A 27,786-nucleotide genomic window follows, 5' to 3' on the forward strand; every position below is an offset into this window, starting at 1 on the left:
ACTTTTTCCTTCAGAGAAGTCAAAAGGACTAAACTAAATCTTTAATAAAAACAGTGCTGGCAAAATATAGGAACACCCACCGACTCCAAAATGATGTACCTGAATTTAAATGAAAAACACTGAAGCCTGTGTTTTATTTAAGCTGGGTGGTATTTAAGGGCGTTTCTTGAATATGGTTAGTGAAATATCACAAAAGTAAAGGCTTAAATTTATTTTCAGTGTTTCCTGTAATCATTTCTATCCAGGCTGGGTTTTTTTTTTTTTTTTTTTTTTTAAGTATTTCTAGCGATTCTCCGGAAATATTACTGGTGATAGTCTGCCCCCTGGCGGCAGACTATGGTTACTACACTCACCCCTTAACAAATGAGGAAAGTGGCAGCAATGTTTTCTTTCTTGTACATTTTATTTAACTACGGGCAGCTAATCATAATGAGCCAAGTCTTCAAATTAAACTAAGTTAAGTTATTTTACCCTGTTTTGCTGTGAAATTCTGTGCCACGGTAACAACAAATTCACACGTACAAATGTCATGAACTGAGAAACTTTTATTCTGAGATCAAAATCAAAATAAAAACAGCATTAAAACATTTCAACACTGTAAAAACATCCACTCACTGTCTAAGTTTAAAAATAAAAAAAATGCAATCAAGCACTTCTGGTTTTACATGACGGTCAAATTTATTGAAAACAAATTCACCTTTTTTTTAACGATTCTCCCCATCATTTTTAACATGCCAAACTCGAGAGAAATGTAGGTAAAACAATTAGCTGAACTTCAGCGTTAACGATGCAAACAAATGCATTCAATCATATGTTCATGTGGTCAAGAAGAGTGTGTTTCCGATTAGTTGTTAGTACGTAGCCTGTGATGCAGTGGAGCACCTGTGTCGTCAGGCAGGACACAGGTGAGATCAGCCCGGGGAGGGGAGGGGGGGCGGGAAGGCTTGGGTTAAAGGAAAGGGTCGCCTTTCGGTAAGAGGTCATATATGGGGTCACGGGGCGGGGGGGGCTGATTTCGAGGCTTTGCTTTCATTTCCCTGTGGATTTCGGCTCGAGAGGTAAGCCAATGTCCCTCCCACGCAACTTCATGCCTGGAAGAGCAAAACGTGTGTTAGAAAACTACAACAACACACACACAAGGAATGGGCAATATTTTACCGTTCACGATAAACCGTCCAAAAAATTCCCCACGGTAAGAATTTGTCATCTCGGGGTAAAAACGATAAATTCCCGTTGATGACGTTTTTGTGTAAAACTGATTTATGGTTCTGTGTTAAATCCACGCACAACGTACGTGTGAGGGAAGGAAGGAAATATGAGAGAAAAAGAGAGAAAGAAAGAAAGAAAGAAAGAGAGAGAAAGAAAAAGAAAAAGAGAGAAAGAGAAGAAAAAGAGAAAGAAGAAAAAGAGAAAAAAGAGAGAAAGAAAAAGAGAAAAAAGAGAGAAAGAAAAAGAGAAAAAAGAGAGAAAGAAAAAGAAAAAAAGAGAGAAAGAAAAAGAAAAAAAAGAGAAAGAAAAAGAAAAAAAAGAGAAAGAAAAAGAAAAAAAAGAGAAAGAAAAAGAAAGGAGGAAAAAAAAAGAGAGAAAGAAAGAAAAAAAGAGAAAGAAAGAGGAAAAAAAGAGAAAAAGGAAAAAGAAAAAGAAAGAAAAGAGACAAAAAGAAAGAAAGAAAAAGAAAAAGAAAGAAAGAACAGGATAAAATCCCATTGACGTTTTTGATTTAGATAGATAGAGATAGATTTATACCGTAGATGACCATTTAGTAGCCCGGGCGTTTAATATGCTAAATCCACTTGGACCCCAGGCGTTTATAAGAACCAGGCGGGTATTTGCACCAGGCTACAATTTATTTTTGCAATGAGCAGCACCAGACCATTACTTACAAAGAACATATGAGATCACCATAGTACCACTGGAACTAGAATTGTACACACTGTACACAACACAACACCTCACGACGAGCTCCCGATCACGAATCATGAGGTCGCAAGAAAATCAAGCGTGTTTGAAATCCTGGTCGCTCCTCGTGAAGGAATCACAGTTGAAGCAGCTGTGACCCGATTTGACTCAGCCTTTCACAGAGAGCATGTACAATCTCTGATGTTACGTCAAAAACTATTATTTGTGGTTTAAGTTTTGCAAATTCACATTACAAATCATGTTTTAATAGCAAAAAAAAAAGGAGCGCATTTCCACGTTCCGCGTCCCCTACGCCGTAGGCTCTGCGTTGTTGTAACGCGGAACCATAAATCAGCCTTACGGCGTACCCTGCACCGTAGGCTCTGCGTTGGTGTAACGCGGAACCATAAATCAGCCTTCAGTGTGTGCGCTGTCTGCTGAACTCTTTTTTCTCTTCTCATTTTGCTGGGACGCCGGGTTCCTCCACCGAGACACAACTTTTGCGGTACGCGTTCTTTGTTGTGTCTAAAAATGATTCGCAGTGCACACACCCAATCAGAAACGGTACAGATATTTTGGGATTTTAATAGGCCTATATAAAAAAATAAAATTAAAAATAATAAAGAATCCCCTCGCCGCTTCACTCCGCTCACATGCTCTGATATACAAAGACAGTTTGTCTGTGTAACGGCGACACACGGAGCTGATCAGAGCAGTATGAACGATACTGTACACAATACAATGCAAATACAGTGTTATTACCGGTAGTCGCCCGGGCGTTTAATTAAACCGGCGTTTATTATGCCAAATGGGCTCGGACCCCCGGCGGCTATTAGAGCACAGGCGCGTATTTGCGCGCGGGCGACTATTTGGTCATCTACGGTAGTTAAAAAGGTGGAGTTGAATTGGTATTTTTTTATTGGCATTTTTATCGTTATCTGGATAAATGCCAGAAATTATCATGATACATTTTTTTTAGTCCATACCGCCCATCACACACACACACACACACATGAAAGAATCCTCACCAATTGCTCTTTCAATCTTGCCCATGACCTGGTTGTTAGGTATCGCCCTGCCGCACTCGTAGTCGGCAATAACTTGAGGCTTCTCGTTAACTTTCTGTGGGAGGAAGAAAAAAAAATTAAATCAATATGCAAGTTAGAAGACTGCTTATTTTTATTATGATGGAAATACATTTTAAAAGAAGCAGCTATGTAATTGTTAATAAGTAACGAGCATCATTTTTGAGTAATTTAGTACCTTTTTACATTTATACGGGTCAGAAAGTAAATAAAGAATAAAAGTATTTTGTTGGATTTTCAAAATAAAAGCTGGTAGCGAATAGTCCCAATATCAACATTAAAAATAATTAGCTTTGTTTATTATTATGGCCCAAGCAAGTTTCTGGAATTTTATTTCAAAGATATACAGGACTGTCTCACAAAATTAGAATATTGTGATGAAGTTCTTTATTTTCTGTAATGCAATAAAAAAAAAAAAAAAGTCATACATTTTGGATTCATTACAAATCAACTGAAAGCCTTTTATTATTTTAATATTGCTGATTATGGCTTACAGTTTAAGATTCCCAGAATATTCAAATTTTTTGAGATAGGATATTTGAGTTTTCTTAAACTGTAAGGCATGATCAGCAATATTAAAATAATAAAAGGCTTGCAATATTTCAGTTGATTTGTAATGACTCCAGAATGTGACGACCCTGTCTAATTGTGTGTCTAATCTCTTTTTTTGTCTTTGAGGAGTCTGGTGTGAGCTGAGCTGATTGGGCTGATTTGGAGCACCTGGGCCCAGTGTTCCAGGCTATAAAACCTCCCTGCCTTCAGTGTGGCTCGCTCTTCCCTGCCAGCCCCATTCATTTGTTTGGTTTTGATTCTACTTTTCTTAACAACACGCACCACACATTTTCCACAATCACATTCACACACACTGACACTACTGATGCTGACCTCCACACCTCACAAGTTGGTTTGTTTTGCATTTGCCGTATTTTTCTTTAAAATAAATAGCATATTTTTATTTGCACTGTGTTGTCCATTTTTGTCATGGCCTACGGGCCAGGTTATGAAAAAATGGGGGCTCGTCGGTTTTGTTCCTGGTTATGCTGCGTAATTTAGTTGGAACTGTTGAAGTTTAGTTGTATTTTGGTAGATTTTGGACATCTGTTGATTAAGTTACATGTTTGCCTTGTTTTGTGGCAGTTCAGGTTTGTGATCCGGTGCTTAAAGTTGCTTTGGGTTCGGTGCTGGCACACTGCTGTCAGGTTGTTCCTTTGTTTGGTTTGGCAGAAAATGTTTGTTTGCTCGTATTGAGTGGGTTGTGTCGGAGGGAAAGGACACAGTGCATTTTGGCTGTCTGAATGTGATAAGTTGGAAGATTTGTGCCGAGGTGTTGTGCATTGTTTTGGTTTGCATAAGTTTGTTTGTTTTTTTACTTTGGGCTCGGTAGGGGAGAGCTCTAGTCCTAGGACCAGTCATTAGTTATGCTCGTAACAGGTGTCCAGACGGCAGGTGTTTCTTGTGCGCATCCTTGTAACATGGGAAGAGTTTTCTTATTTTAGTTTGAGTTGGAGATTGCCAGTAGTCCTGTTATCGGTTTTGTTTGGTTATAGGTTTACCTTGGTTTTTCTTATTTAGTAGGGAAAGTGCGTGGTCCGATGGCCCATTGCGTGGCTGGCCCTGTGCTGACCCCTCTTTTGTTCTTTTTGGCTGGGATCTCCATCTCCTTTTGTTTCATTACTTTTGGGTTAACCTTTTCCCTTTTGTTTTTGAAAAAATAGCGGGGAGGGTCCAAACCCAGCTGGGGGATGTGATTGCTCGGCGCGCACAGATAATTTCACTGGCTTGCTGCACCTGTTGCGTGTAAAGTTGTTTGGTGGACTGGTAATAGTTGTGTGAATTCAGGGTTGTGATCAATGTGCTCGTTATCTGTTCCGTCTCCGGCTCCAGACTTTTGGACTGTCACTGCTGCTCCTCACAGAACTTTCTCCTCTCCATCGCCTTCCACCCACACCTTTAACGTCTTCATCTGAACACTGCAAACGCTCAGAAAGGGTTTGCAGAAGACGTCAAACTGTCGCCGGGAATGAAACCAACACAGATGCCAAACGGGGCATTAGTACTGAAGCTTCGTCCCCTCGTGATTGATCGGTTTGTGTTAATCAAGGTTGACACTGAAGTCCGCTGGTCTCCACCAGTCACCTGCCGGCGGGGCGGGGCCTCGGCTGCAGGTGGCGCAGACAGCCCTGGAACCGCGCAACTGCCATCGTGGTCCAGTTTACAACAGGACCGTGTCCGGACCTGTGTGTCCGGACCTGTGTGTCCGGACCTGTGTGTCCAGGACCTGTTTGTTCAGGACCTGTTTGTTCAGGACCTGTTTGTTCAGGACCTGTTTGTTCAGGACCTGTTTGTTCAGGACCTGTTTGTTCAGGACCTGTTTGTTCAGGACCTGTTTGTTCAGGACCTGTTTGTTCAGGACCTGTTTGTTCAGGACCTGTTTGTTCAGGACCTGTTTGTTCAGGACCTGTTTGTTCAGGACCTGTTGGTTCAGGACCTGTTGGTTCAGGACCTGTTTGTTCAGGACCTGTTTGTTCAGGACCTGTTTGTTCAGGGCCTGTTTGTTCAGGGCCTGTTTGTTCAGGGCCTGTTTGTTCAGGGCCTGTTTGTTCAGGGCCTGTTTGTTCAGGGCCTGTTTGTTCAGGGCCTGTTTGTTCAGGGCCTGTTTGTTCAGGACTTGTTGAAAGCAAAGGCGAAGTTTGTTTGGTACTCTGAGGCCCCGTTTACACGTAGCCGGGTATTTACAAAAACGGAGGCGTTTTCATGCGTTTTGGCCGTTCGTTTACACGGAAACGGCGGTCTAAGTCACCAAAAACGATCATTTCTGAAAACTCCGGCCAAAGTGGAGATTTTCAAAAACTCCGTTTTCCCGTTTGCGTCTAAACGGGGGAAAACGGAGGAAAACGGAGATTTAAGCTTCAGAACGTCACATTATGCACCAGAAACTCACCAGCGTCATGTGTGCGACCTGTGTTTACAATTAGTTTGGCCACCGTCAATATTTTCTTGTATTTTACCTGTTTAATATTCTAAAGTCACACTTAAAAGTAACTCCCCCCCCCCGTCCAGCCTCCTGCTCATTCAAGCCTGTGAGCGCGTCAGCCAGCAGCATGAAGCCTGAATTATGGTTCCGCGTTAAATCGACGGCGTAAGGTACGCGGCGACGCGCAAGGTACGTGCGCGTCGCCGCGTTCCCCACGCCGTAGGCTCTGCGTTAATGTAACGCGGAACCATAAATCAGCCTTAACTGGAAGTTACACACGTGTCATTTGTTGATGTTTTTCCAGGATTCTGATTGGCTTGCATGACGTTAAGAGCGTTTTCATGCGGGTCCGTGTAAACGAGGATTTTTTTGAAAACGTAGAGGGGAAAATATCCGTTTTTGTAAATACCCGGCTACGTGTAAACGTGGCCTGAGTGTCAGCAGGCTTTTGACAATGTAAAATGTCTCCTGTGCTCTTCTCCTGTTTTAGCGGCGCCATGCTTCGATCGTGAGTTTATGCTCCAGGTAGATGCCAGCCAGGTGGGAGCGGGTGCTGTTTTGTTGCAGGGAGATGAACAAGGGGTGGTGAGGCCAGTCAGCTGCTTTTCAAAAAAGTTTAACAGCTACCAGTTAGGGCTGCACGATTAATCGTTAAAAAAAAATCGCGATCTCGATTCATGCTTGAACGCGATCTCATTTCCAAATGACGACGATTTAAAAAAAAAAAAAAAAAAAAAAAAAAAAAAAAATTTAAAAAGAAGGCTGCATAAAAAAAGGACTAGGCCTATGTTCTAGGTTGTTGTAGTCCTGTCATGGTCAACTATCATGTTGTCATGTTTGTTATATTTTGTTAATGATTGTGGATTACATTTGGAGAAACATCTACCTTTCTCATCACCTGACACATATTGCACATAAATATTGTTAAAATTATTTAAAGACAAGAGAGATGTTTATTGTTTTTATGTTCAATGTCAGCTGTTACAGCAAAAAGCAGCCAGAGGAATAATTTGTTGCCTCAGAACTACAGGATCTGTTACAAGTCCCCTTTCTGAAAGGGTGTTCAACTCAGGGAGGAACAAATATTGTTCAAAATTGTTATTATTGTTTAAATTATTCAAAGGTTTGTGTAAAGAAGACAAGAGATGTTTATTGTTATTATATTTTTGTTCAGCTGTTGCAAAGTTAAAGTAATAAGTGCAATACATTTTATATTGGAAAAAAATCGTGAGAGAATCGTGATCTCAATTCTAAGCAAAAAAATCGTGATTCTCATTTTGTCCAGAATCGTGCAGCCCTACTACCAGTGTAATTACTCTGTAATAGAGAAGGAAGCATTGGCACTAGTATGGGCTCTACAACATTTTGAGGTGTATGTAGGGGCAGGAAGAGCACCTCTTGTTGTTTTTACAGACCACAACCCTCTGACCTTCTTACAATCCCTTAGATGCCCAAATCAAAGGCTAATGAGGTGGCTTTTGTTTTTGCAGGCCTATGATCTTGATGTCAGACATATTAAAAGAACGGACAATGTCATGGCAGATGCATTGTCCCGTGCTCCTTTGCCTGAATTCTTGAGCTAGTGTATACTTTTTCATACTGCATGCTAGACTTGTTATTGCTCTGCCTATCGTCTTAAATTGCTTCCTCAGGTACCGAGGTTGCTGAGGATGGGTGGGGGGAGTAGCGAGTTGGGGGTGCAGGGGGAAGTTAAGTGTACATTTGTTTTTTTCCTTTTGATCTTTTGAGTAATTTAAATTGTCTCATATTTTGTATTTTAGGAGCGGGTGTTGAAGTGCCGGTGATCCCTTTGGGACCCTGACTTTATGGCGGGGGGTGTGACGACCCTGTCTAATTGTGGGCATGCCTGACTTTCTCTCCGTTTTGTCTGAGGAGTCTGGTGTGAGCTGAGCTGATTGGGCTGATTTGGAGCACCTGGGCCCAGTGTTCCAGTCTATAAAACCTCCCTGCCTTCAGTGTGGCTCGCTCTTCCCTGCCAGCCCCATTCATTTGTTTGGTTTTGATTCTACTTTTCTTAACAACACGCACCACACATTTTCCACATTCACACACACTGACACTACTGATGCTGACCTCCTCACCTCACAAGTTGGTTTGTTTTGCATTTGCCATATTTTTCTTTAAAATAAATAGCATATTTTTATTCGCACTGTGTTGTCCATTTTTGTCATGGCCTACGGGCCAGGTTATGACAAGAATGTATGACATTTTTGTTTTTGTAATTGCATTACAGAAAATCACAATATTCTACTTCTGAGACAGTCCTGTATGTAATGTACACCTCTAAGGGCATTATCCTGCTTATACCACGGTCACTTACCAAAAAACAAATATTAAATCAGTTATTCATGCTTTAATGTGTTTTTAGTTTTATAAGAAGCCACAGATGAGTGTCTGAGCGGACTATTTAATCTCTCGTCTGCAGCCGTTGTAACCTGGTAAGTTACAAAGTTTTTTAACAAGCCATAACTAAGTTTCCTTGGTAACGGGAGATATTCTAGTCCGCTCAGCTCCGCAATTTTCTTTTCTCTCCTCTTCTGCATCCCAGTCATCAAAATGGTTAAATTCACCAAATAAATTAAAAGAAATGACGAAATCACTCATGTCGCCGTCCTGCGGTAGCCGGCTCTTCTTCTCTGAATCTCCGTTGCCGTGGTTACCACCTGGCAGTTGATCCAGCGCAATGATATTAAAGTTATCAGGCAATTTGACCGAACTTGTTTTCTAGGTGTAGATTATCACTTTCAATGTAGCCAGCCAATCAGAATCAAGTATTCACACAGACCCCTCCTTGAACCGCCACCTTACTGTGGTGGAGGGGTTTGTGTGCCCGAGTGATCCTAGGAGCTTTGTTGTCGGGGGCATTACACCCCTGGTAGGGTCTCCCATGGCAAACAGGTCCTGGGTGACGGGCCAGACTAAGAGCGGTTCACAAGCTAAATCATGGCAAAGAGAAGATCAGGGACCGTTACGTCGCCCGGATCGGCGTCGCCGGGGCCCCGGGTAGAATTCAGGGTAGAATTTATTCAATTTTTAGGAATATATGTGGATGAATTTTTAAACTTTAGGAAACATATTGATGAATTAACAAAGAAATTATCTAAATATGTCAGCTTATTTTATAGACTGAGACATTTTCTTCCTCTTGAAGCTCTCCTAACGCGGGTACCGGTCTCTATTTGAGCCTCATTTAAATTATTGTAATGTTTTATGGTGTAATACATATCCAAGTTATGTTGACAAACTACAGATTTTACAAAAGAAAGTGATTCGCGTTATATCATGGAGCAAATTTAATGCTCCCTCTGATCCTCTTTTATGGTTTTAAGCTCCTGAAACTTACTGAGTGTAACATTTTCCACAATGCCTGTGTAATGTATAATGTAGTGTTTAGACTTAATGACAGACTCTGTCATCTCATCCCCATTTCTGTTCCCACTCATGAACACGCCACAAGGGGAAAACAACTTTTAAAAGGGAAAGAAAAGGAAACTAAAATGTACAAGTTTCAGTGTAAACTGCAAAGGTCCAAAAATTTGGAATGAGATTGATAGTTGCTATTAAAGAGCCTGGATCTCTCTCAATTTTTAAAAAAAGATTAAAACAAAAATTGTTATTAAATTATGTTTCTTGTAATTTTTTATGTACCAATACCTGATGTATTATTTTTATAAGAATATATTTGTATCTAGGAGATCCTTTTTTCTTATTTAGGTTATAAGGATATAAGGTTATTATACTGTATGTATATGTATTATATGTGTAATTTATAGTTCTGCTGTGTGTGACTGGGCCCCTATTCATAAGCTACAGTAGCTTCTGGGGAGTCCCATTTTACAAACCTCGATTATTATCTGTATTTGTGTTTTTTAATTATTTGTAAATAAACTCAATTCATCCTCAGATGTAAAAGGGGGAAGGGGGGGGGGGGGGGGGGGGTGTGAAGCACAGAGCGGGTGGAAGGAGCGTTTCAGCGTTTCATTCGACTGAAAGCAGTAGCGCTGGCGGAAGAAATGAAAATTGAACAATTTCATGGAGGTCCGTCCTGGTGCTTTTCCTTTCGCTTCACGGTGCCAGCACAGCAGCAGCGCCCGGCGGATTATATGGAAAAAATGGAGAGCTTCCGCTCATTCTGCAGCCGACACATCACCGACAAACGCATCCAGCCCAGCCACATAACCAGCGACATCCCGGTGAATAACGCGGTGGAGAGGACGGGGGTGCGCGTCGGCGCCGTACCCTACGCCGTAGGCTAGCGCGGTGGAGAGGACGGGACCAGCGCGGTGGGGGATCCGCACAACGGGGTATGAAAAGTTTATTTACTCTTGTGCTTGCCTGGACAGAAACGGCCACCTATGGTGATTTTTAAAAGAAAAACTTTGCCTAAAGAGACTATCCCAGCCGGAGTCATAAAGGCGAATGAAAAGGGCTGGCTGGATGAAGGGATGATGATCGAGTGGCTGAGGCAGGTCTATGTGCGGGGACCCGGTGGTTTTTTTCACACATCATGCGTGGGCTAACGTGTCTGCTGGGACTGTTGTTCGGGCATTTGCAAAAGCCGGCATTTCCGATGCGCCGCACGGCACAGAAAGTGACTGACACCGAGGAAATTCGGACTGGCGCAGCTGAATTAGCGGAGCTCTTTAATGCTGAAACAGAGGATGAGGACTTGGAAGGGTTTGATTAATGTAAAAACGGAAATAAAATACAATCAAACTAAGTTTTGCTCCCGCTCTATTTTTAAATAAGCACTCGTGTGCTTGTGTGTGTTCTGCAGCGCGCGGGTGTGTTTTGCGGCGCGTGTGCGCGCTCCGTGTCTGTAGACGGCGCCTTTTCAGTCGGTGCGCCGTATGTGTGTTTTAAATTCAAAAATTACACACAAAACTGAAGGTGCGCCTTTCCACACGGTGCGCCGAATGGTCGTGAAAATACGGTAGCTTGGGCTCTGGAACCCAGCTCCTTGAAAGGGGCTGGACCCTCCACTACTCTGGAGTTGCCCAGGGTGAGAGGCGGCGGGCTGGTGTGGGCTTGGTTATAGCCCCCCAGCTCAGCCGCCATGTGTTGGAGTTCACCCCGGTGAACGAGAGGGTCGCTTCCCTGCGCCTTCGGGTCGGGGATAGGTCTCTCACTGTTGTTTGTGCCTACGGGCCGAACAGCAGTGCGGAGTACCCGGCCTTCTTGGAGTCCCTGGGAGGAGTACTTGATAGTGCTCCAACTGGGGACTCCATTGTTCCACTGGGGGACTTCAACGCTCACGTGGGAAATGACAGTGATACCTGGAGAGGCGTGATTGGGAGGAATGGCCTCCCCGATCTGAACCCGCGTGGTGTTTTGTTGTTGGACTTCTGTGCTAGCCACAGTTTGTCCATCACGAACACCATGTTCAAACATAAGGGTGTCCATCAGTGCACGTGGCACCAGGACACCCTAGGCCGGAGGTCAATGATCGACTTTGTTGTCGTTTCATCTGGCCTTCGGCCGTATGTCTTGGACACTCGGGTGAAGAGAGGGGCTGAGCTGTCAACTGATCACCACCTGGAGCAGGTTGGACAGACCGGGCAGACCCAAACGGATTGTGAGGGTCTGTTGGGAATGTCTGGCTGAGCCCTCTGTCAGGGACATCTTCAACTCCCACCTCCGAGAGAACTTCCCTCAGAGGCGGGGGACATCGAGTCCGAGTGGACCATGTTCTCTGCCTCCATTGTCGACGCGGTGGCTCGAAGTTGTGGACGCAATCCTAGAACCCGGTGGTGGACTGGCTCAAAGCAAGAAAAATTCAACCTTAACTGGAAATCTACTTATATCTGAGGGAAACGGTGTAAAGTCAACAGCAGATTTCATATAACAGCAAAGACAATAGTGATTATTACTTATCGGCAGGAACAACATTTACTGTGCGAGCAACACCCAGACTGAAACGTTTGGGGAGCAAAGTCGCAGACCGGACATGATCCTTGAACAGAATCGCAGGCGAGCTGGGGTTTTTGAACTCATTGGCAGGACGGGAAAGACCTTGGAGAAGCTTGAAGCTCGGCGTGGCGACCAAAAATTTGGCTGTTTGGAGTCGACTGAAGGCAGATAGAAAGTTACTTGAGTCTGCGTGACCCAAATACAGTTGTTGATGCTACAATCTGACCTTGACGGAGCGGCTTGGCGGGTCGGTTTAGTCACAATTTCCTTGGATGAATGAAAACAAGACGCCCAAGAGTCCCCCTTTACCCTCATGACCCCTGTGGACCTGGATCAGAACTGTACCGAGCTGATAACAAAGGACGGCGGCTGAGGAGCAGATCTGAGTTCACAGACTTCAACATCCATCCCTCCTAACACAGCTACCGGGTTAGAGAGCCGCGCCATGAAGGCCGCTTGGATTGTCTGAACCCCTCGGGGACCAGTCATGCAATAAAAATGTAAATTAATCATTTAAAAAAAAATCGCACAATGAGCCTTTAGGTCCAGGTAAGACCTTGGGAGGCCGGGACTGAAGCAGACGAGCCGGTAGGAAATGTACCACACGCATATCGTAAGAGTCACTCCACAACATCGGCCCTAACTCAAATGACGGATGACTGGCTAAGGGAAATGGATAAAAAGAAAGTAGTTGGTGCTGTTATGCTGGATTTCTCAGCAGCATTTGATTTAATTGACCACAATTTATTAGTAAAATGGGAAGAAGCCTCTCTGTTGTTAGAAGATGCAGGACATATTTGTCACTAAAATCAACTAAATTAATAACACAAGCTTTAATCTTGTCGACTCTTGACTACTGCCCAGTGGTCTGCTCAAACGCCACAGCAGACATGATAAATAAACTTCAAAGAGTGCAAAATAGAGCAGCTCGCTTGGTCCTGGGTTGTGATTTCAGAACAAATGTATTTAAAATGCATAGAAATCTCAGCTGGTTAATGGTAAGAGAGCGATTATTTTATTCTTTATTAATATTTGTAAGAAATGTATCCAAATCAAAAACTCTGCAACTGCAAGTTCTATACCAAGAATTGTTACAATTTCAGAAAATCATAGCACAAAAAAAGACTCGGGCCAAGATCACCTAGGAGAGGTGGTCTCGGCCCGATTCCATTCGAGACCTGAAGCGGTTCATTTTTTTTTATTTGTAGTGAGAACATAATCCACACAGCAACCGATACAAATCCATTCATTGTGTATGTGCGACCGCGGCGCAAGAAGAGTCGGTGCAGCCTCCACCACCTTCTCTCCTATTCGACGTGCCGAGATGTCGTCCCAGCGCGGCACGGTGAAATTAAACAATGTTCAATTCGGGCCGGGTTTGTGCAGCACAAACCCTGCGGCAGGCGGCCTCTCGTCCGCCGCTGAGCTCTGCTCAGTGCCGAGCTCATAAATGAATGGATAAAGCCTGAATTATGGTTCCGCGTTAAATCGTTGGTGTAACGCGGAACCATAATTCAGCCTAAAGCCGACCACTGCGGTCTGCGCTGAAAGGGTCATGTTGTTTATCCCGGGGTGCGGAAGAGGAAACTCCTTCCGCGTTCATTTGACCAATCAGAGAGCAGCTGGTTCGCGCATGGCATTTGTTAACAGCTTTGAAACGGTTTGCCTTGTGAACACGAACCCCACGAACGAGAAACGAAACAACTGTATCGATTTAGCCCCTGAATCGGAACAAAACAAACGGGCCAAAGGTGTGAAAGCCCCCTTAATTTCACCGTGCCGCGCTGTGACGACATCTCGGCACGTGAAATAGAAGAAAAGGGAGAAGAGAGAGAAGGGAGAAGAGAGAGTTGTGTCCAATAGGAGAGAAGGTGGTGGAGGCTGCGCAGACTCTTCTCCTTGCGCTGCGGTCACACATACACAATGAATGGAGTTGTGTCGGTTGCTGTGTCGATTATGTTCTCACTACAAATAAAAAAAACCAACCGCTCCAGGTCTGGAATGGAAGCGAGCCGAGTCCACCTCTCCTAGGATCTCGGCTCACTTGTTTTGTGCCGCATCCGAGCGCGATTGCTGTGTTCACATGTACCAAACGATCCGATCTTTAGGGGGAAACGCTCTCTGTTCCGGAACAACTGCTCCAAACGGGACAGGTGTGAAAGTAGGGCTGGGGATCGATTCAAATATCAAGAATCGATTCGATTCCGATTCTTAAGATTCAGAATCGATTATCACGATCCAATCCGATATTGATTTGGGTTACTGTTAATAAAACTGTTTTTTCAGCTGTTGAATGAATTATATGACTGTAGTTCTGTAACATATTAATACTAGTATTATATTGAGATTCAACAGCAAGTATTGCAGCTAATGATGCTGTAAGGACCAATCAGCTCCCAGAATGCTGATAGAACTGCTTTCAGAAACATCATGTGGGTCAGAATTACCAAACAGATCCAGGGAGGAAACAGAGACGGAGGAAATCACTTATTTTTTCCCCATTTATGAGAATTTGGTTTTTAACATTTATGCAAATGTAACCCCAAGACAGTATATAAAGCAAAGAAATATAGACAATGTATGCAATTATAACTGAAAACTTTAATGTTTTCATACCTTTAAACATATTTAAAGGCAAAAACATGGCACCAGTTATTCTCCTGTCCGACAAAACATTCCTTTTTTGGGCATAAACAAAAAAGTACCAAAAGTTGTAATGTAATGATGAAAAAAAATAAAATAAATTTAATCGATCTTTTTAGACATATGAATCGATTTTTAGGAATTAATATGAGAATCGATTTAAAATCGGAGAATCGATTTTTTCAACACAGGCCTATGTGAAAGCACACTAAATGTTTTTATTTTTTCTTTATTTTCTGTTTTTTTTCCTTTCTTTTTTTATTTTCTACCTATTTAGGTTTGCTTTTAATTTGTTGTTGTAATGTACTGTGTATTAGTTGTCTGACCCCAGGAAGAATAGCTGCAGTTTTGCTGTAGCTGATGGGGATCCAAATAAAGCTATGAAAAAACCACCACTGTGTCGCAGTATTCCAGCAGTTTGGCTGTTTGCCATCAGCCGATAAATAAAAGAAAGACTGATTCTGACGGTGTTGTAAAACCCCGTAATGCTGCATGTGGAGGTGGGGGGGGGTGTACTCACAGTGGCCAGGTCTTTCTGGGTCAGCCCTTTGGCCTGCCTGCCCTGCTGGATGACCTTCCCCACCTCCAGCGGGACCCGCTGGTGGTGCAGCTCCTCCGTCTCTCTGTCCAGCTTGGCTGTGTTTTTCGTCACAAGGTGTTGCTTGTTCTGTCCAGCCGCCCCTGCAGGAGACAAGCACTGCGTCAAGGTAATGCTGGCCCACTGGGCCCGGATCTACCCGCTGCACGATCATAGTAATAGAAATAATGCACTGGCTGAAAACATTCAAAGAAATGTTTCAAGATAAAGAAGGAGAATGTCATCTAAGAGGAAAACTAAATTTTAAACAACCTTTTGTTCGTACTGCTCTTAAAAGCATGTGCATATCAGTCTGTGGGGGAACTTTGTGGAATGGTGTTGATGAAAAAAAAAATCAAACGAAGCACTAAAGCCGGGCAGACACTGTGCGATTATCGGCTCGTTTTGAGCCGATTTTCCAGTCGTGCGACTATTTTTTGGATTGGGCCGGATTTCGACACAATCGTTGCTTGTGCCTCGTGCAGTAAACGTGGGGTAACGATGAGAGATTAACACCTCACGACGAGCTCCCGATCATAAATCGTGTGCTCGCAAGAAAATCAAACGCGTTTGAAATCCTGGTCGTGCTACGACCCGATTTGCCTCATCCTTTCGCAGAGAGCATGCGCAATCTCTGATGTCTCGTCAAAAACTATTATTTGTAGTTTAAAGTAGTGCTGGGCGGTATGACCAAAAATTTATATCACGGTATTTTTCAAAATTATATAGGTTTCACGGTATGTCACGGTATTTTTTTTTTTTTTCATGCACAACTGGGTGTTAACCACATTTTCTAATGATTTGGAAAGAAATTGCTGCAGTAAATTGGCTTAGAATGGCCTATTTTACTGTCATGAGGAGGATGTATAAATCAAATAAATTTGATTTAGTCATGCTTTTCAAAGAAAAAAATCTTTTACAAAATTACAAGGTAGAAAATATTTATTGAACATAAAAAACTGAACATTTTTTAATTTCCCAGCATTATGTTGTTTTGGTTCCACCTCCTGGTGAATGTTGGTAAAATTCTTATGTGGTTACTTTTTGGTTGGCCAACGATTTATGTTTGTGGTGCAACCGGTACGGGAGCGGCCAGTCTTATTTCCTTATATTACAACGCCGTTATTAATTGTTCGTTTTTTTTCCCCACTTATTCCACCGAATACCGAAAGTGTTTTTTTGCCATTTTCGGCCGAACAATTTCGGTTACCGAACAATCGGTGCATCACTACTGCTAAACAGTCCCCTCACAAACAGTGTCCAGCGGCGCTACGTTCCGCGGCGCGGCGTTGTGTACGCTACTGTACATACTCACCGGTATTACGGTATATGAAAAATTCATATCATAAGAAAAATAAACACCGGTATTCGGTATGAACCGGTATACCGCCCAGCACTAGTTTAAAGTGTTGCAAATTCACATTACAAATCATGTTTAATAGCAGAAAAAAAAGACCGCATTTCCCACGTCTGCCCAGCCAATTCCTTGTCCAATCACGGCGTTGTCTAATCTTTTTTCATTTAACGCCACACAGAATGGCACAAATTGCTAAAGGCTGATTTATGGTTCCGCGTTACACCAACGTGTAACGCAGAACCATAAATCAGCCTTTAGGGCTCGCAGGCGGTGGGTTTCCTCCCTCCTACTTCTCCCCTCTGTGGGGTTGCTGGTGGCCTGGGTTCTTCCTGGTCGGCCTCTGGTCTCGCGGGTGGCGGGGTTGCCCCCCCGCCCCCCACTATAGATACACTTCAGGTGGAGCTTTGTTTGGTTTATCTCTCACACACACACACACACACACACACACACACACACACACACACACACACACACACACACACACACACACACACACACACACACACACACACACACACACACACACACACACACGTTTTTGGGGTTAGGTAGCGGTAACGATAGCTTAGCTCATACTGCGATCAGATCTCAAGATTTGGGTCGATTGCTGTTCGTGTTTTGGTCGACTCCGTGCCGGTTTCGTGTTTTGTTTGTGGTTTTTTTGTTGCAGATTTCCAGTGCTTGACGTGTGTCTCCGTGTGTTCCTGCTTCCTGGATTGGCAGTGGATGTCGTCACCCACCCCCTCAAAAAAAATAAAAAAAATCACTGGGTTTGTATGTGTATATTTATGTATGTGTATGCGTGTATATATATGTATACAGTGAGAGTAAAAAGTATTTGACCCCTTGCTGATTTTGTTGGTTTGCCCACTAATAAGGACATGATCATTCTATACTTTTAATGGTAGATGTATTCTAACATGGAGAGACAGAATATCAAAAAGAAAATCCAGAAAATAACTTAAAATAATTTATTTTAATTTATTTGCATTTCATGGAGGGAAATAAATATTTGATCCCTCTAGCCAAAAGCACTTAATACTTGGTGGCAAAGCCTTTATTTGCAAGCACAGCGGTCAGACGTTTGTTGTAGTTTACCACAAGGTTAGCACACATATCAGGAGGAATTTTGGCCCACTATTCTTTGCAGATCCTCTCTAAATCATTAAGGTTAGTGGGCTGTCGCTTGGCAACTCGGACCTTCAGCTCTCTCCATAGATTTTCAATTGGATTGAGATCCGGAGACTGGCTGGGCCACTCCATGACCTTAATGTGCTTCTTCTTGAGCCACTCCTTTGTTGCCTTTGCTGTATGCTTCGGGTCGTTGTCATGTTGGAAGACCCAACCGCGGCCCATTTTCAGCTTCCTTGCAGAGGGGAGGAGGTTGTTCCCCAGGACTGCACGGTACATGGCTCCATCCATCTTTCCACTGATGCGGTGAAGTAGCCCTGTGCCCTTGGCAGAGAAACACCCCCAAAACATAATGTTTCCACCTCCATGCTTGACGGTGGGCACAGTGTTCCTGGGGTCATAGGCAGCATTTTTCTTCCTCCACACACGACGGGTAGAGTTCAGGCCAAATAGTTCAATTTTGGTCTCGTCTGACCACAGAACCTTCTCCCAATCACTTTGTGCATCTTTGAGGTGATCATTGGCATACTTTAGGCGGGCCTCCACATGTGCCTTCTTCAGCAGGGGTACCTTTCGGGCACTGCAGGATTTTAATCCATTGCGGCGCAACGTGTTGCCAATTGTTTTCCTGGTGACTGTGGTCCCAGCTGCCTTGAGGTCATTCTCCAACTCGCTCTGTGTGGTTGCAGGACGATTTATCACAGTTCTCATGATCCTTGCCACCCCACGAGGTGAAATCTTCTGTGGAGCACCAGACCGAGGTCTATTGATGGTCATGTTAAACTTCTTAAATTTTCTCACAATTGCACCAATAGTTGTTACTTTAATACCTAGCATCTTGCTAATGTTTTTGTAGCCAATACCAGATTTGTGCAGGTCAACAATCCTGTCTCTGAGGTCCTGAGAGAGTTCTTTGGTCTTACCCATGTTGGAGGGTTTGGAATCTGTCTGATTGTCTGATTCTGTGAACAGGTGCCTTTTATACAAGTGATTAGTTAGAACAGGTGTCTTCAATTCAGGTAACAGGTTGATTGGGAGTGTCTAACTGGTCTGTGAAAGCCAGAACTCCTAATGCATACTAGGGGATCAAATACTTATTTCCCTCAATGAAATGCAAATAAATTAAAATAAATTATTTTAAGTTATTTTCTGGATTTTCTTTTTGATATTCTGTCTCTCCATGTTAGAATACATCTACCATTAAAAGTATAGAATGATCATGTCCTTATTAGTGGGCAAACCAACAAAATCAGCAAGGGGTCAAATACTTTTTACTCTCACTGTATATATTAAATATAGTAATAATGCAAATATATATGCCCTTGGTTTCTACCATCATGGTATCAATCATTAATATGTGTGCAGACAAGGTGAAAAAAAAAAAAAAAGGCTGATTTATGGTTCCGCATCACACCGATGCAGAGCCTACGGCGTAGGGTCTCCGTCGACTTAACGCGGATCCATAAGGCGGACGTAATTGAGGCCACTATGAGAACGTTAAAGGGGGAAGGGGGGCGCTTGAATTGCCCGGCGTCGGCTCCGTGGCGGGGTTCCTGGAGCGGACGGGGTGACTCAACCTTGCTACCGAGAACGAGGCGCTGCTCCCAGGGGGGAGCTGCGCCGCAGAGGCGGGCCGGAATGCTGCAGGAACCGCCGACCGAGTGGCAGCCGATATGTCGGCGGGTTACGTCGGTTACTGTTGAAGGATTGTAGATGCGTGGGCTGATGTGTCTGCTGGGTTGGACTGTTGTTCAGGCTTTTGCAAAAGCCAGCATAATTTCCGAGGGGCCGCAGGGCAGGAAAGTGACTTGGCTGCAGCGCAGCCAGAGAGCTGCGGGCTCATGCCCGTCGCAGCTGATCAGTCCTCCCGGTCTCATTGATCAGTTCTCCTGGTCTCATTGATCAGTTCTTCTGGTCTCAGCGCGATCAGGCTCGGATGAATGCAGAAACGGAGGATGAAGATTTCGATGGGTTTGATTAATGTAATAACTTAAATAAAGTACAATCGTGTGAGTGTGTCTGGTTGTTTGTGGGGACTGCGGGTGGAAACTAGCATATCTGCTAAACCCGGTGTATTTACACTGCTTAATGTAGTGTACATTAATATGCATTGTCCCGTCTAAATAAACTTTGAAACTAGGGCTGGGCGATATATCGAGATTTTAATATATATCGATATATTTTCAAACGCGATATGGTACGAGACAATATCGTTTATATCGATTACATTCTTTTTTTTTTTTTTTTTTTTTTTCATTTTGATATAGCTTATTTTGTGACAAATTGACTTGAATGTTTTATTTGAGATTTGCACAAATGTTTTGTTATTTGCACAACTGTCAACCTCAGTGGAAAAGTCTGCCTGTTACTGTCTACATTGTATTAATTGCACAGTGTATTTTAATTTAATTGTTATGCAGGAAAGGGATATTTGTTTTATTTTATTCAAGAAGCATTTTTATTCTATATATGCAGGCAGTTTATTTTTATTTCATCTGTTTTATACATTTTGATATTGTGCAGACCTCTGTTAATAAAGGAACCTGTGTGACATTTGGCACGAGGCTTTGTATTAAAAGTGACTGTTTTTTTAAGGGTTTGCCTCAGAAAAAAATGAAGCTAACAGAGATGCTATGCTATAATGCTTTGGGGGAAACCCCAATTATAATTATAAAATAAATATAAATATAAATAAATAAATAATATAAAAATATCGATATATATATCGAGTATTTATTTATTTTAATGTATTATTTTTTTTTCCAATCTATTTGTGTTTTGTGCGCGCGCGTGTGTGTGTTTTTGTAAGGCGGCGCTCCATGTGTGTGTAGACGGCGCCTTTTTGGTCGGTGCACCGTGTGTGTGTTTTAAATCCAAAGATGAGACAAAAAAGTGAGGGTCCTTTCCACACGGCGCGCCGAATGGTCGCGAAAATACGGTATATATAAAAAAAATTTATTATAAAAAATTAAAGGATCCCCATAACCTTTGATCGGGTGGGCAAGACGCACGTTTGGGTGGGAACAGCCCACCCTTGCCCCAAAACCGGCCTCGAGTTCCAGTACAGAGAGGTCCGACGTGAGGATTATGATCGTATAGTGTGAGCAGACGGATCGCATCCGAGCATCGGGACGTACAGTGTGAGAACATAAATCGTGGGCTGTGAACTTTTGAACTCAGCGATCTAGTCGTGCAGTGTGAGATGGGGCTGAATCAAATGATTTAAAATATTGCACAGTGTATGCCCAGCTTCACTCTGTACCGTTTAAAAACACATACAAGAAAACAATTCTTGACAAATATAAAAATAAGGAACTCTAAAAACTCAATTTACCTTCTGTATGTATTTATTTTATTATTATTCTGTTCCTTATGTGATACATCATATATGATACAAATGTAATAACCCTGCATTCATGGCTGGTCAGGGATCATCAAAGAAGTGACTGGAAATTACATTTTGGAGTTTAAGATATTGTAGAGGCTAGTTTCATTATGCCTTGATCTTTGTTTATTAATTGTTTGTGTTGTATTTATTTGTTATTGTTTTTTATTTTATTTTCATTTTTATATTCTCTACGGCAGTGGTCCCCAACCTTTTTTGTACCGCGGACCGGTTTAATGTCTGACAATATTTTCAAGGCCCAATGTAAAGGTGTAGCTGACAAAAACATATAAAATGACAAGATCAGAATTAAAAACTGATATTTTCCTCTCTAGTAATAATAATAATAATAATAATAATAATAATAATAATAATAATAATAATAATAATAATAATAAACGTAAATCCACTGTGTAATCATGTGCCACTTTATTAACGGTGTCCTCGTAACGTCACACCAACAGAACATCACACTTCTGTCTCTTCATTGGACCGTTTCCCCTTTGCAAAGAAACTTTGTAAAGAAGTTTGTTTTTTGCTCATCTTGCTAGTTTGGGATTAAATAAAATTTAGTGGGATGTATCACGTGACGTGTGGTGTCGTGGGCCTTGACGTGCGTCAAGTGAGACGGGTGTAACAGAGAGAATCCGGTCACTGTTCAAAATAAACCATCATTTTCTAAAAAATAAAATAATGGAAATTGTAAATTAACTTTTAATATGAGTATTTCTATAAGTGTGTTTTTATGTTTGTTTTCCTCATTACGTTATTTCACAACGTTATTTAAAGCCAGGCTTCTAATTTATTTTTTATATATTAACGAGACAGATATTTGGCGCTTTTATTTTGAAGGCGACTCGCCGAGACCTTGTAAACATCCGGCGCTTTGGACGGTAAAAGTTTAACAGCAGTAGAAAGTTTGTCTGAAAGACTAAACGAGTGTCGGGAAAAAGTGTGCCTAACTGACACAAAAAGCACCTGGCTGATAAGGATCTGTTTTCTTACAGCTTGTCCCCACTGCATGCGAGCATCCGACTGTCGCGCCGCACTGCGTGGCATCGGACGCGCTCTGTCCACACTGAACGCGTTATCGGCCCCACGTTCTACCACGTTCTTTTGATTGACAGCTGAGACTCGCCTTTTAAAAGGCTGATTTATGGTTCCGCGTTACACCAACGCAGACCTTACGGCGTAGGGTACGCGGCGCACTCACCGAACGGTGCGCGTCGCCGCGTACCCTACGCCGTACGTGGAACCATAAATCAGCCTCACCCGCCCGAGACCGCCTTTTATTCGCCCCACCAACCGCCCGTGCGCTCCTGAAAGAAACTCCTAAAAGAACTCCTAGACAAGTAAAAGATGGGTGAGTACTTTTTATTTATTTTCTAAACAGAAAATAAGCTTGATATTGTGATATTTCCATCTATTCTATTTTCTTCCTGCCGCTCGCATTGAAAGCGCTGTAGTAAACGAGGAACGGCTGAAACCCGAAATGAGAAGTTATCTTTATGATATCTCCTCATTTCACTACAAAAACCTCAATAAAGAGGCAGAAAGAAATATTATCTTATCCTATTATCTTATTCTTATTTTCTTATTTAGTATAATTATGTTTTTTATTTTTTATTATCCGACCAAAGTGGGGAAAAAAACGAACAAAATAATTGCGTGTGGTGACGCAATCAAACAGCGAACAGCTGGAGTGAGCGGCGTGTTATGGTGTTAATGCAGCAAATGTCAGCATGTCATCATTACTGGGATGTGGGGAAAAAGCAGAAAACACGAGAAATGATCAAATAGGTACCAGATCTTGTTGGATCCGGCACAAATTAAGCCCTAATAAGATTAAGATAAGATTCTTATTATATCTTATTATTTTATCAGAACCTTCAGCTTCTTGGCGATCTCCCTCCAGCCAGCTGCCACTTTATTGAGGTTCTTGTATTGAAATGACTGTTTCCTACAGCGCTTTCAACTTTTTTTTCAACTTTCAACCGGCTTTCAACGCGACCGACGGGAAGAAAATAGAAGCAGGGCGTGCGACAAAAGTCCAGCTCAAAACGGCGCATCGCGCTGCGTCGCTCGCAACCAGTGTAGACAGTGCAAATAAAAAATAAAGCAATGGAACTGTTTTTGACGCTGACGCTCGCTCGCGTCGCATGCAGTGTGGACACGGTGTTAGCAAATTTTATGCTGTATTTATGTCCAGCTTGAGTTTGGTTGCCATGGCTCATGTATTGTGGTTAACGAGCTGGTGTCCGACCCAGCGAGCAGCTGGGTCAGCCGAGGCAGCGAGCAGCAGCTGCGTCGGTTTAAGTTAAATGAAACTTATATGAATGTGGAAAGACTAACTCTATTTTATTCCTTTATAGCTCTTACTGTGTGTTTGCTAGGGGTGGGCAAAAATATCGATATGGCAATATATCGCAATACTTTTCCACCCGATTCAATATCGATATTCAAAATTTGAATATCGATTTTTTTTTTTTTTTTAATATTTTTTATTCCCGATTTTTTTCCCATTCTATCACCCAGTGCTCCTACCTAAGTGACAGTCCTGGGCATTGCCACTCTCCACCAACCCTGGGAGGGCCCTGCACTGAGCTCAGGTTTTATTTCAAGTTTTATTTCATTTTATAATTTATTTTTTATGTAACACAATTGCCTGTCCTTAAAAAATGAAAAATAATGGACAGAGGTTTATTTATTTATGGATTTATATCTATACTGACTGATCACTGTGCCTGTCCTTGGTTTTAGTACCATCTTTCTTGTGTTTATTATCATTTGCCACATAATTAAAGCAACCTCATACAAAATTTAATGTTAATTTCATATGATGTAAATAATATGAAAAACATATACAAATATGTTGTAACTTTAGCTTGTATAGTTATAATAAAACATTGTTTTGACTCAGTTTGTCCCATGAATTGTCACTATAATCTGATGAACGTGCAACTCGGATTTTAAGATCCATCACTATCATCTGATGTACATATATACAACTTGGATTTTAAGATGTGTAATGCATTTTTACATTTTTCGGTGAACTATGTAGAATATAATAATCGGGATATCGCATAATCGGGATATCGCAATGTGTATCGTATCGTGGCTCAAGTATCGTGATGCGTATCGTATCGTGAGGTCCTTCCCAATACCCACCCCTAGTGTTTGCAGTGCATTTACTGTACATCCAAGGAATAAAAACATTGTGAACCATCAGTTTGAGAGTCATCCATCATCAGTCGGGGAGGATACAAAAAAATTTTTTTCTCGCTGTGCGGCCCGGTACCAAATGACCCACGGCCCGGTACCGGGGTTGAGGACCACTGCTCTACGGCATATGATATTGTGAAGAAGGGACAGGACTAAATCAGCGTTCTGCTTCCTCCTGTTCCCTCTCCAACACATTATTTTGCTGTTGTTCTTTATTTCTGGATGAGACTGTTAAATTGTTTTGCTTTTTTTTTATATTTTGACACTTTTAATTTGATGGTGATTTTATGTTGTTCGAGATAAAGCCAATAAAAAAAAAAAAAAAATAGTAGTCGCGGTGTGGTGCGTGAATACTGTAAAGTTGCTGTAAAAGGGATCTGTGATGCATCAATTATTTAAGAGAGGATGAATTTACATTTCTTGGTCGTCTCCACGTCATCCCCGCGTCTCTGAGCAGAAGTGATCGCCTGGAGAGAACAAGGACAGATAAACATCATAAAATTCAAAAAAAACAAATCCTTGCTTTGTTGGTGCTTGATTACAATATGACCTAGTTTATATTACACCAAGTGCTGCCATCCCACATCATTTCCAGTCATGCAGTTAATAATTAACCAACTAATCTGTTTATCCAAGTCTGCCGACTCTGTTAACCCAACGCTGAATATGATCAATAACGAGAGACAGTTTCATATTTATGACACTTTTCTCAAAATAAAAGTCACATTTCCCTGTATTTATTTCACTGTAGCACATCTGGCAGCAAGGACATCTAGTTGATAGCGGGTTAACGCGTTTAAGCTTTTACATGACGTCTGCTCCACAAGAAAACTTCAAAATACCCAGATAAAGCTTCCAGCTTATCTAGACCGCTTGTCACCTGATTAAAAAATGATTTCAACTCACCACACCTGTTTTGCATCACTGCTTTGAATAATTTCCACACATCTCCATTAAACCAGCCTGATGAAACTACCAGAAAAATCACATTTCTGTCCCTTTCTCCATATCTACACTTTTATTTTACAGCTATGGTTTTAGAAGAAGCAGCTTTTTAATTTTTAATATGTGACAGGCTTCATTTTTGTGTAATTTAGCACCTTTTCACATTTACAATAGTCAGGAAGCAAATAAAGAATAATAAGAGTATTTTGTTGGATTTTCAAAATAGAAGCGGGTTGCGAAAAGTCCCAATATCAACAAAGGGTAAAAATAATGATTGTGTTGCCCTGTAATTGTGTTGCCCTGTGTATTCTTGTATTATATTAACTTTTCAATTATTTTAATATGTTAAATGACATTTTGTATAGATATATAAGGTAAACTGGCAAATAATAAGTTAAGAAACAAAGTATGTACAGTATAATTAAATATTTAGTTGTTTTGAGATGATTTAAGAACCGCAATGTTACTTCCGGTTTCGCGATGTTACTTCCGGTTTGGTTCCGGTCAGACCAGCCGTTATTTTCCTGCTCCATCTTCTTCTCACCATTTCAGTTGTGTACAAGCAATGCTGTAAGTTAAGTTTGATATATTAGATAATTATTTTTGTATTGTTTTGATGGGAACTTTATTAGCATAAAAACGATCTGTTAGCTAGCCATTAGCATTGGTTCATCTTCTAATTTGATTCTGTATGTTTCTGTTGCAGTTTTTACCACTTATTTACATGTTCAGCCTTCAATATACTTGATGAAACGCCACTCCACGCCTCTGTCATTTTTTATTGAAACTGGACAAAGGTTTAGCTGAACGTTTAGCTTTGGGTCATCTACACCCGAGTGAGAACGTTACAATGATCTTTCTTGTTTATTTTTAATACTTTCTGGAATTTTATTTTAAATAAATATATATATATATATATATATATATATATATATTTAAATAAAAACAAAAGGTTACATAAAATCATTAGAATGAGATAAATGTCAGATAGTCAGCCACAAGTTTGGTTACGTTTGTTGCTTATTTGAGTGCTAATAACCTCTCCAGTTGAGACTATTGTGACAGTTTATATACATGCGTTTGGTTTTTAGATGAAACTTCAACGACTTCGACTACAATTTTCAGGTAGGCTTCTAAGAGGCCTTTATTTCACAAGAAGCAACTGTTTAATTTTTAATAAGCAACAGGCTTCATTTTTGAGTAATTTATAGGGGTGTAACGATACACTAATCTCACGATACGGTAGACGATATTGAGGTCACGATAACGATACGATATTATAGCAGTATTTTTTTAATAACCTTTAATGAGGAACATATGACTGGAAAAATTGTTTTTTATTTGAAAGACACAAAATACAAAACAATACTGTACGTTTGCCCTATTGTTACAGTTTGTAATGCTTTATAACTGTAAAGTTTTAAAGAGAAAGCCAACCCAACCATTTTCCACAAACTGAACTCAAAGTAAATGTCAGGTTTGCATTATGCATCTTCAGTTTCATACAAGTACAAATATTTTGCCACAAACTGAATAGTTTCTCTCATGTATGATTTGACTTTTTTCTTTTCCAGAAATTTAACAACTAAAATTAAATAAATAAATAAAAGTAAATAAATACATAGTCAACACAATAGATTAATATTAATAACCCGATATCACGATACACCTTGTCACCTCCACAACACGTATTGTGACGTTTTTGTATCGCAAAATTTTGTGGCACGATATATTGTTACAACCATATACAAAAAAATGTAAATAGAAATAACCAATAAGTGGTTAAATAATAAAAAGAGCAATATAAAAAGTAGAAAAAGAGTATGTACAAGAGAGAAAAAAATAGTGAACACACAAAAAAAAAGGATAATATTTACAAAAAATTTACAAATATTTTCAAAAATACTTGAGGTATTTCTACCCCTTTATTTCATAAGAAGCAACTGTTTAATTTTTAATAAGCAACAGGCTTCATTTTTGAGTAATTGAGCCCCTTTTTGCATTTACACGGGTCAGTAAGCAAATAAAGAATAATATAAAGGTTTTTTACTGGCTTTTCAAAATAAAAGTCACAATAACAACAGCAGAAATAATGATCTTACTTGTTTATTTTTGATAGTTTCTGGAATTTTATTTCAAATGAAGATAATATAATATAAATATATATATAAAAGGGTTACATAAAGTCATTAGAGTGAGACACATGTCAGATAGTCAGACACATGTTTGGGCTGTTAGCTCCATTAACCTGCAGCTGCAACACAAACCCTCCGGCAGCAATTACACACGGCTCTTACCTCCCGGCCGGGCTTTAATTAAGACCAGTTAAAGGTTCCAGGTCAGAAGGTGTTAAAATGAACCCAATAAATGAGATTAGTGAGTTACTAGAGCTCCCACCGACCTGCTTGGATTTGGCCTGAGCAGCCGTGGGGCCTTTCTTCCTCAAAACAGTCACCGTGTCCCAGTCGCTTTCTGCCATACTCTCGGCTTTGGTCGTTTTATCTTAAGTAAAAAACGTTACGGACAGTTTTCCGTGGAGTAAAGTGTAGATTTCTGGTTATTTTTCTCCCTTGTGGTCGTCAAAGCGAAGCAGCGACTTCCTTCCAGAAATATCACCCACGCGTTCTGCCAAAGCTT

At 41.3% G+C, this 27,786-nt stretch overlaps 1 protein-coding gene across 1 annotated transcript; it reads right to left on the reverse strand.

The window, feature by feature from the left end:
- Nucleotides 1-530: 530 nt before the first annotated feature.
- On the reverse strand, nt 531-27,786 carry edf1 (endothelial differentiation-related factor 1). The gene is made up of 5 exons (XM_061733254.1): nt 27,551-27,786; nt 24,620-24,671; nt 15,053-15,213; nt 2,928-3,021; nt 531-1,091 (listed from the first exon to the last, which is right to left on the reverse strand). Exons 1-5 carry the CDS (start codon nt 27,626-27,628, stop codon nt 1,030-1,032), a joined length of 447 nt encoding a protein of 148 aa, XP_061589238.1. The 5' UTR covers nt 27,629-27,786; the 3' UTR covers nt 531-1,029.

This window comes from Cololabis saira, chromosome 11 (assembly GCF_033807715.1).
Source record: "Cololabis saira isolate AMF1-May2022 chromosome 11, fColSai1.1, whole genome shotgun sequence".
NCBI lineage: Eukaryota > Metazoa > Chordata > Actinopteri > Beloniformes > Belonidae > Cololabis > Cololabis saira.

Bases quoted from the DNA above. Each gene is read 5' to 3' on its own strand.
- edf1 (XM_061733254.1), bottom strand. From the start codon at position 27,628: ATGGCAGAAAGCGACTGGGACACGGTGACTGTTTTGAGGAAGAAAGGC. The intron at 24,672-27,550 runs GTCGGTGGGAGC...TGTTCTCTCCAG, and splicing joins CTCAGGCCAAATCCAAGCAG to GCGATCACTTCTGCTCAGAG. The intron at 1,092-2,927 runs GTGAGGATTCTT...TTGCTCTTCCAG, and splicing joins CAAGATTGAAAGAGCAATTG to GCATGAAGTTGCGTGGGAGG.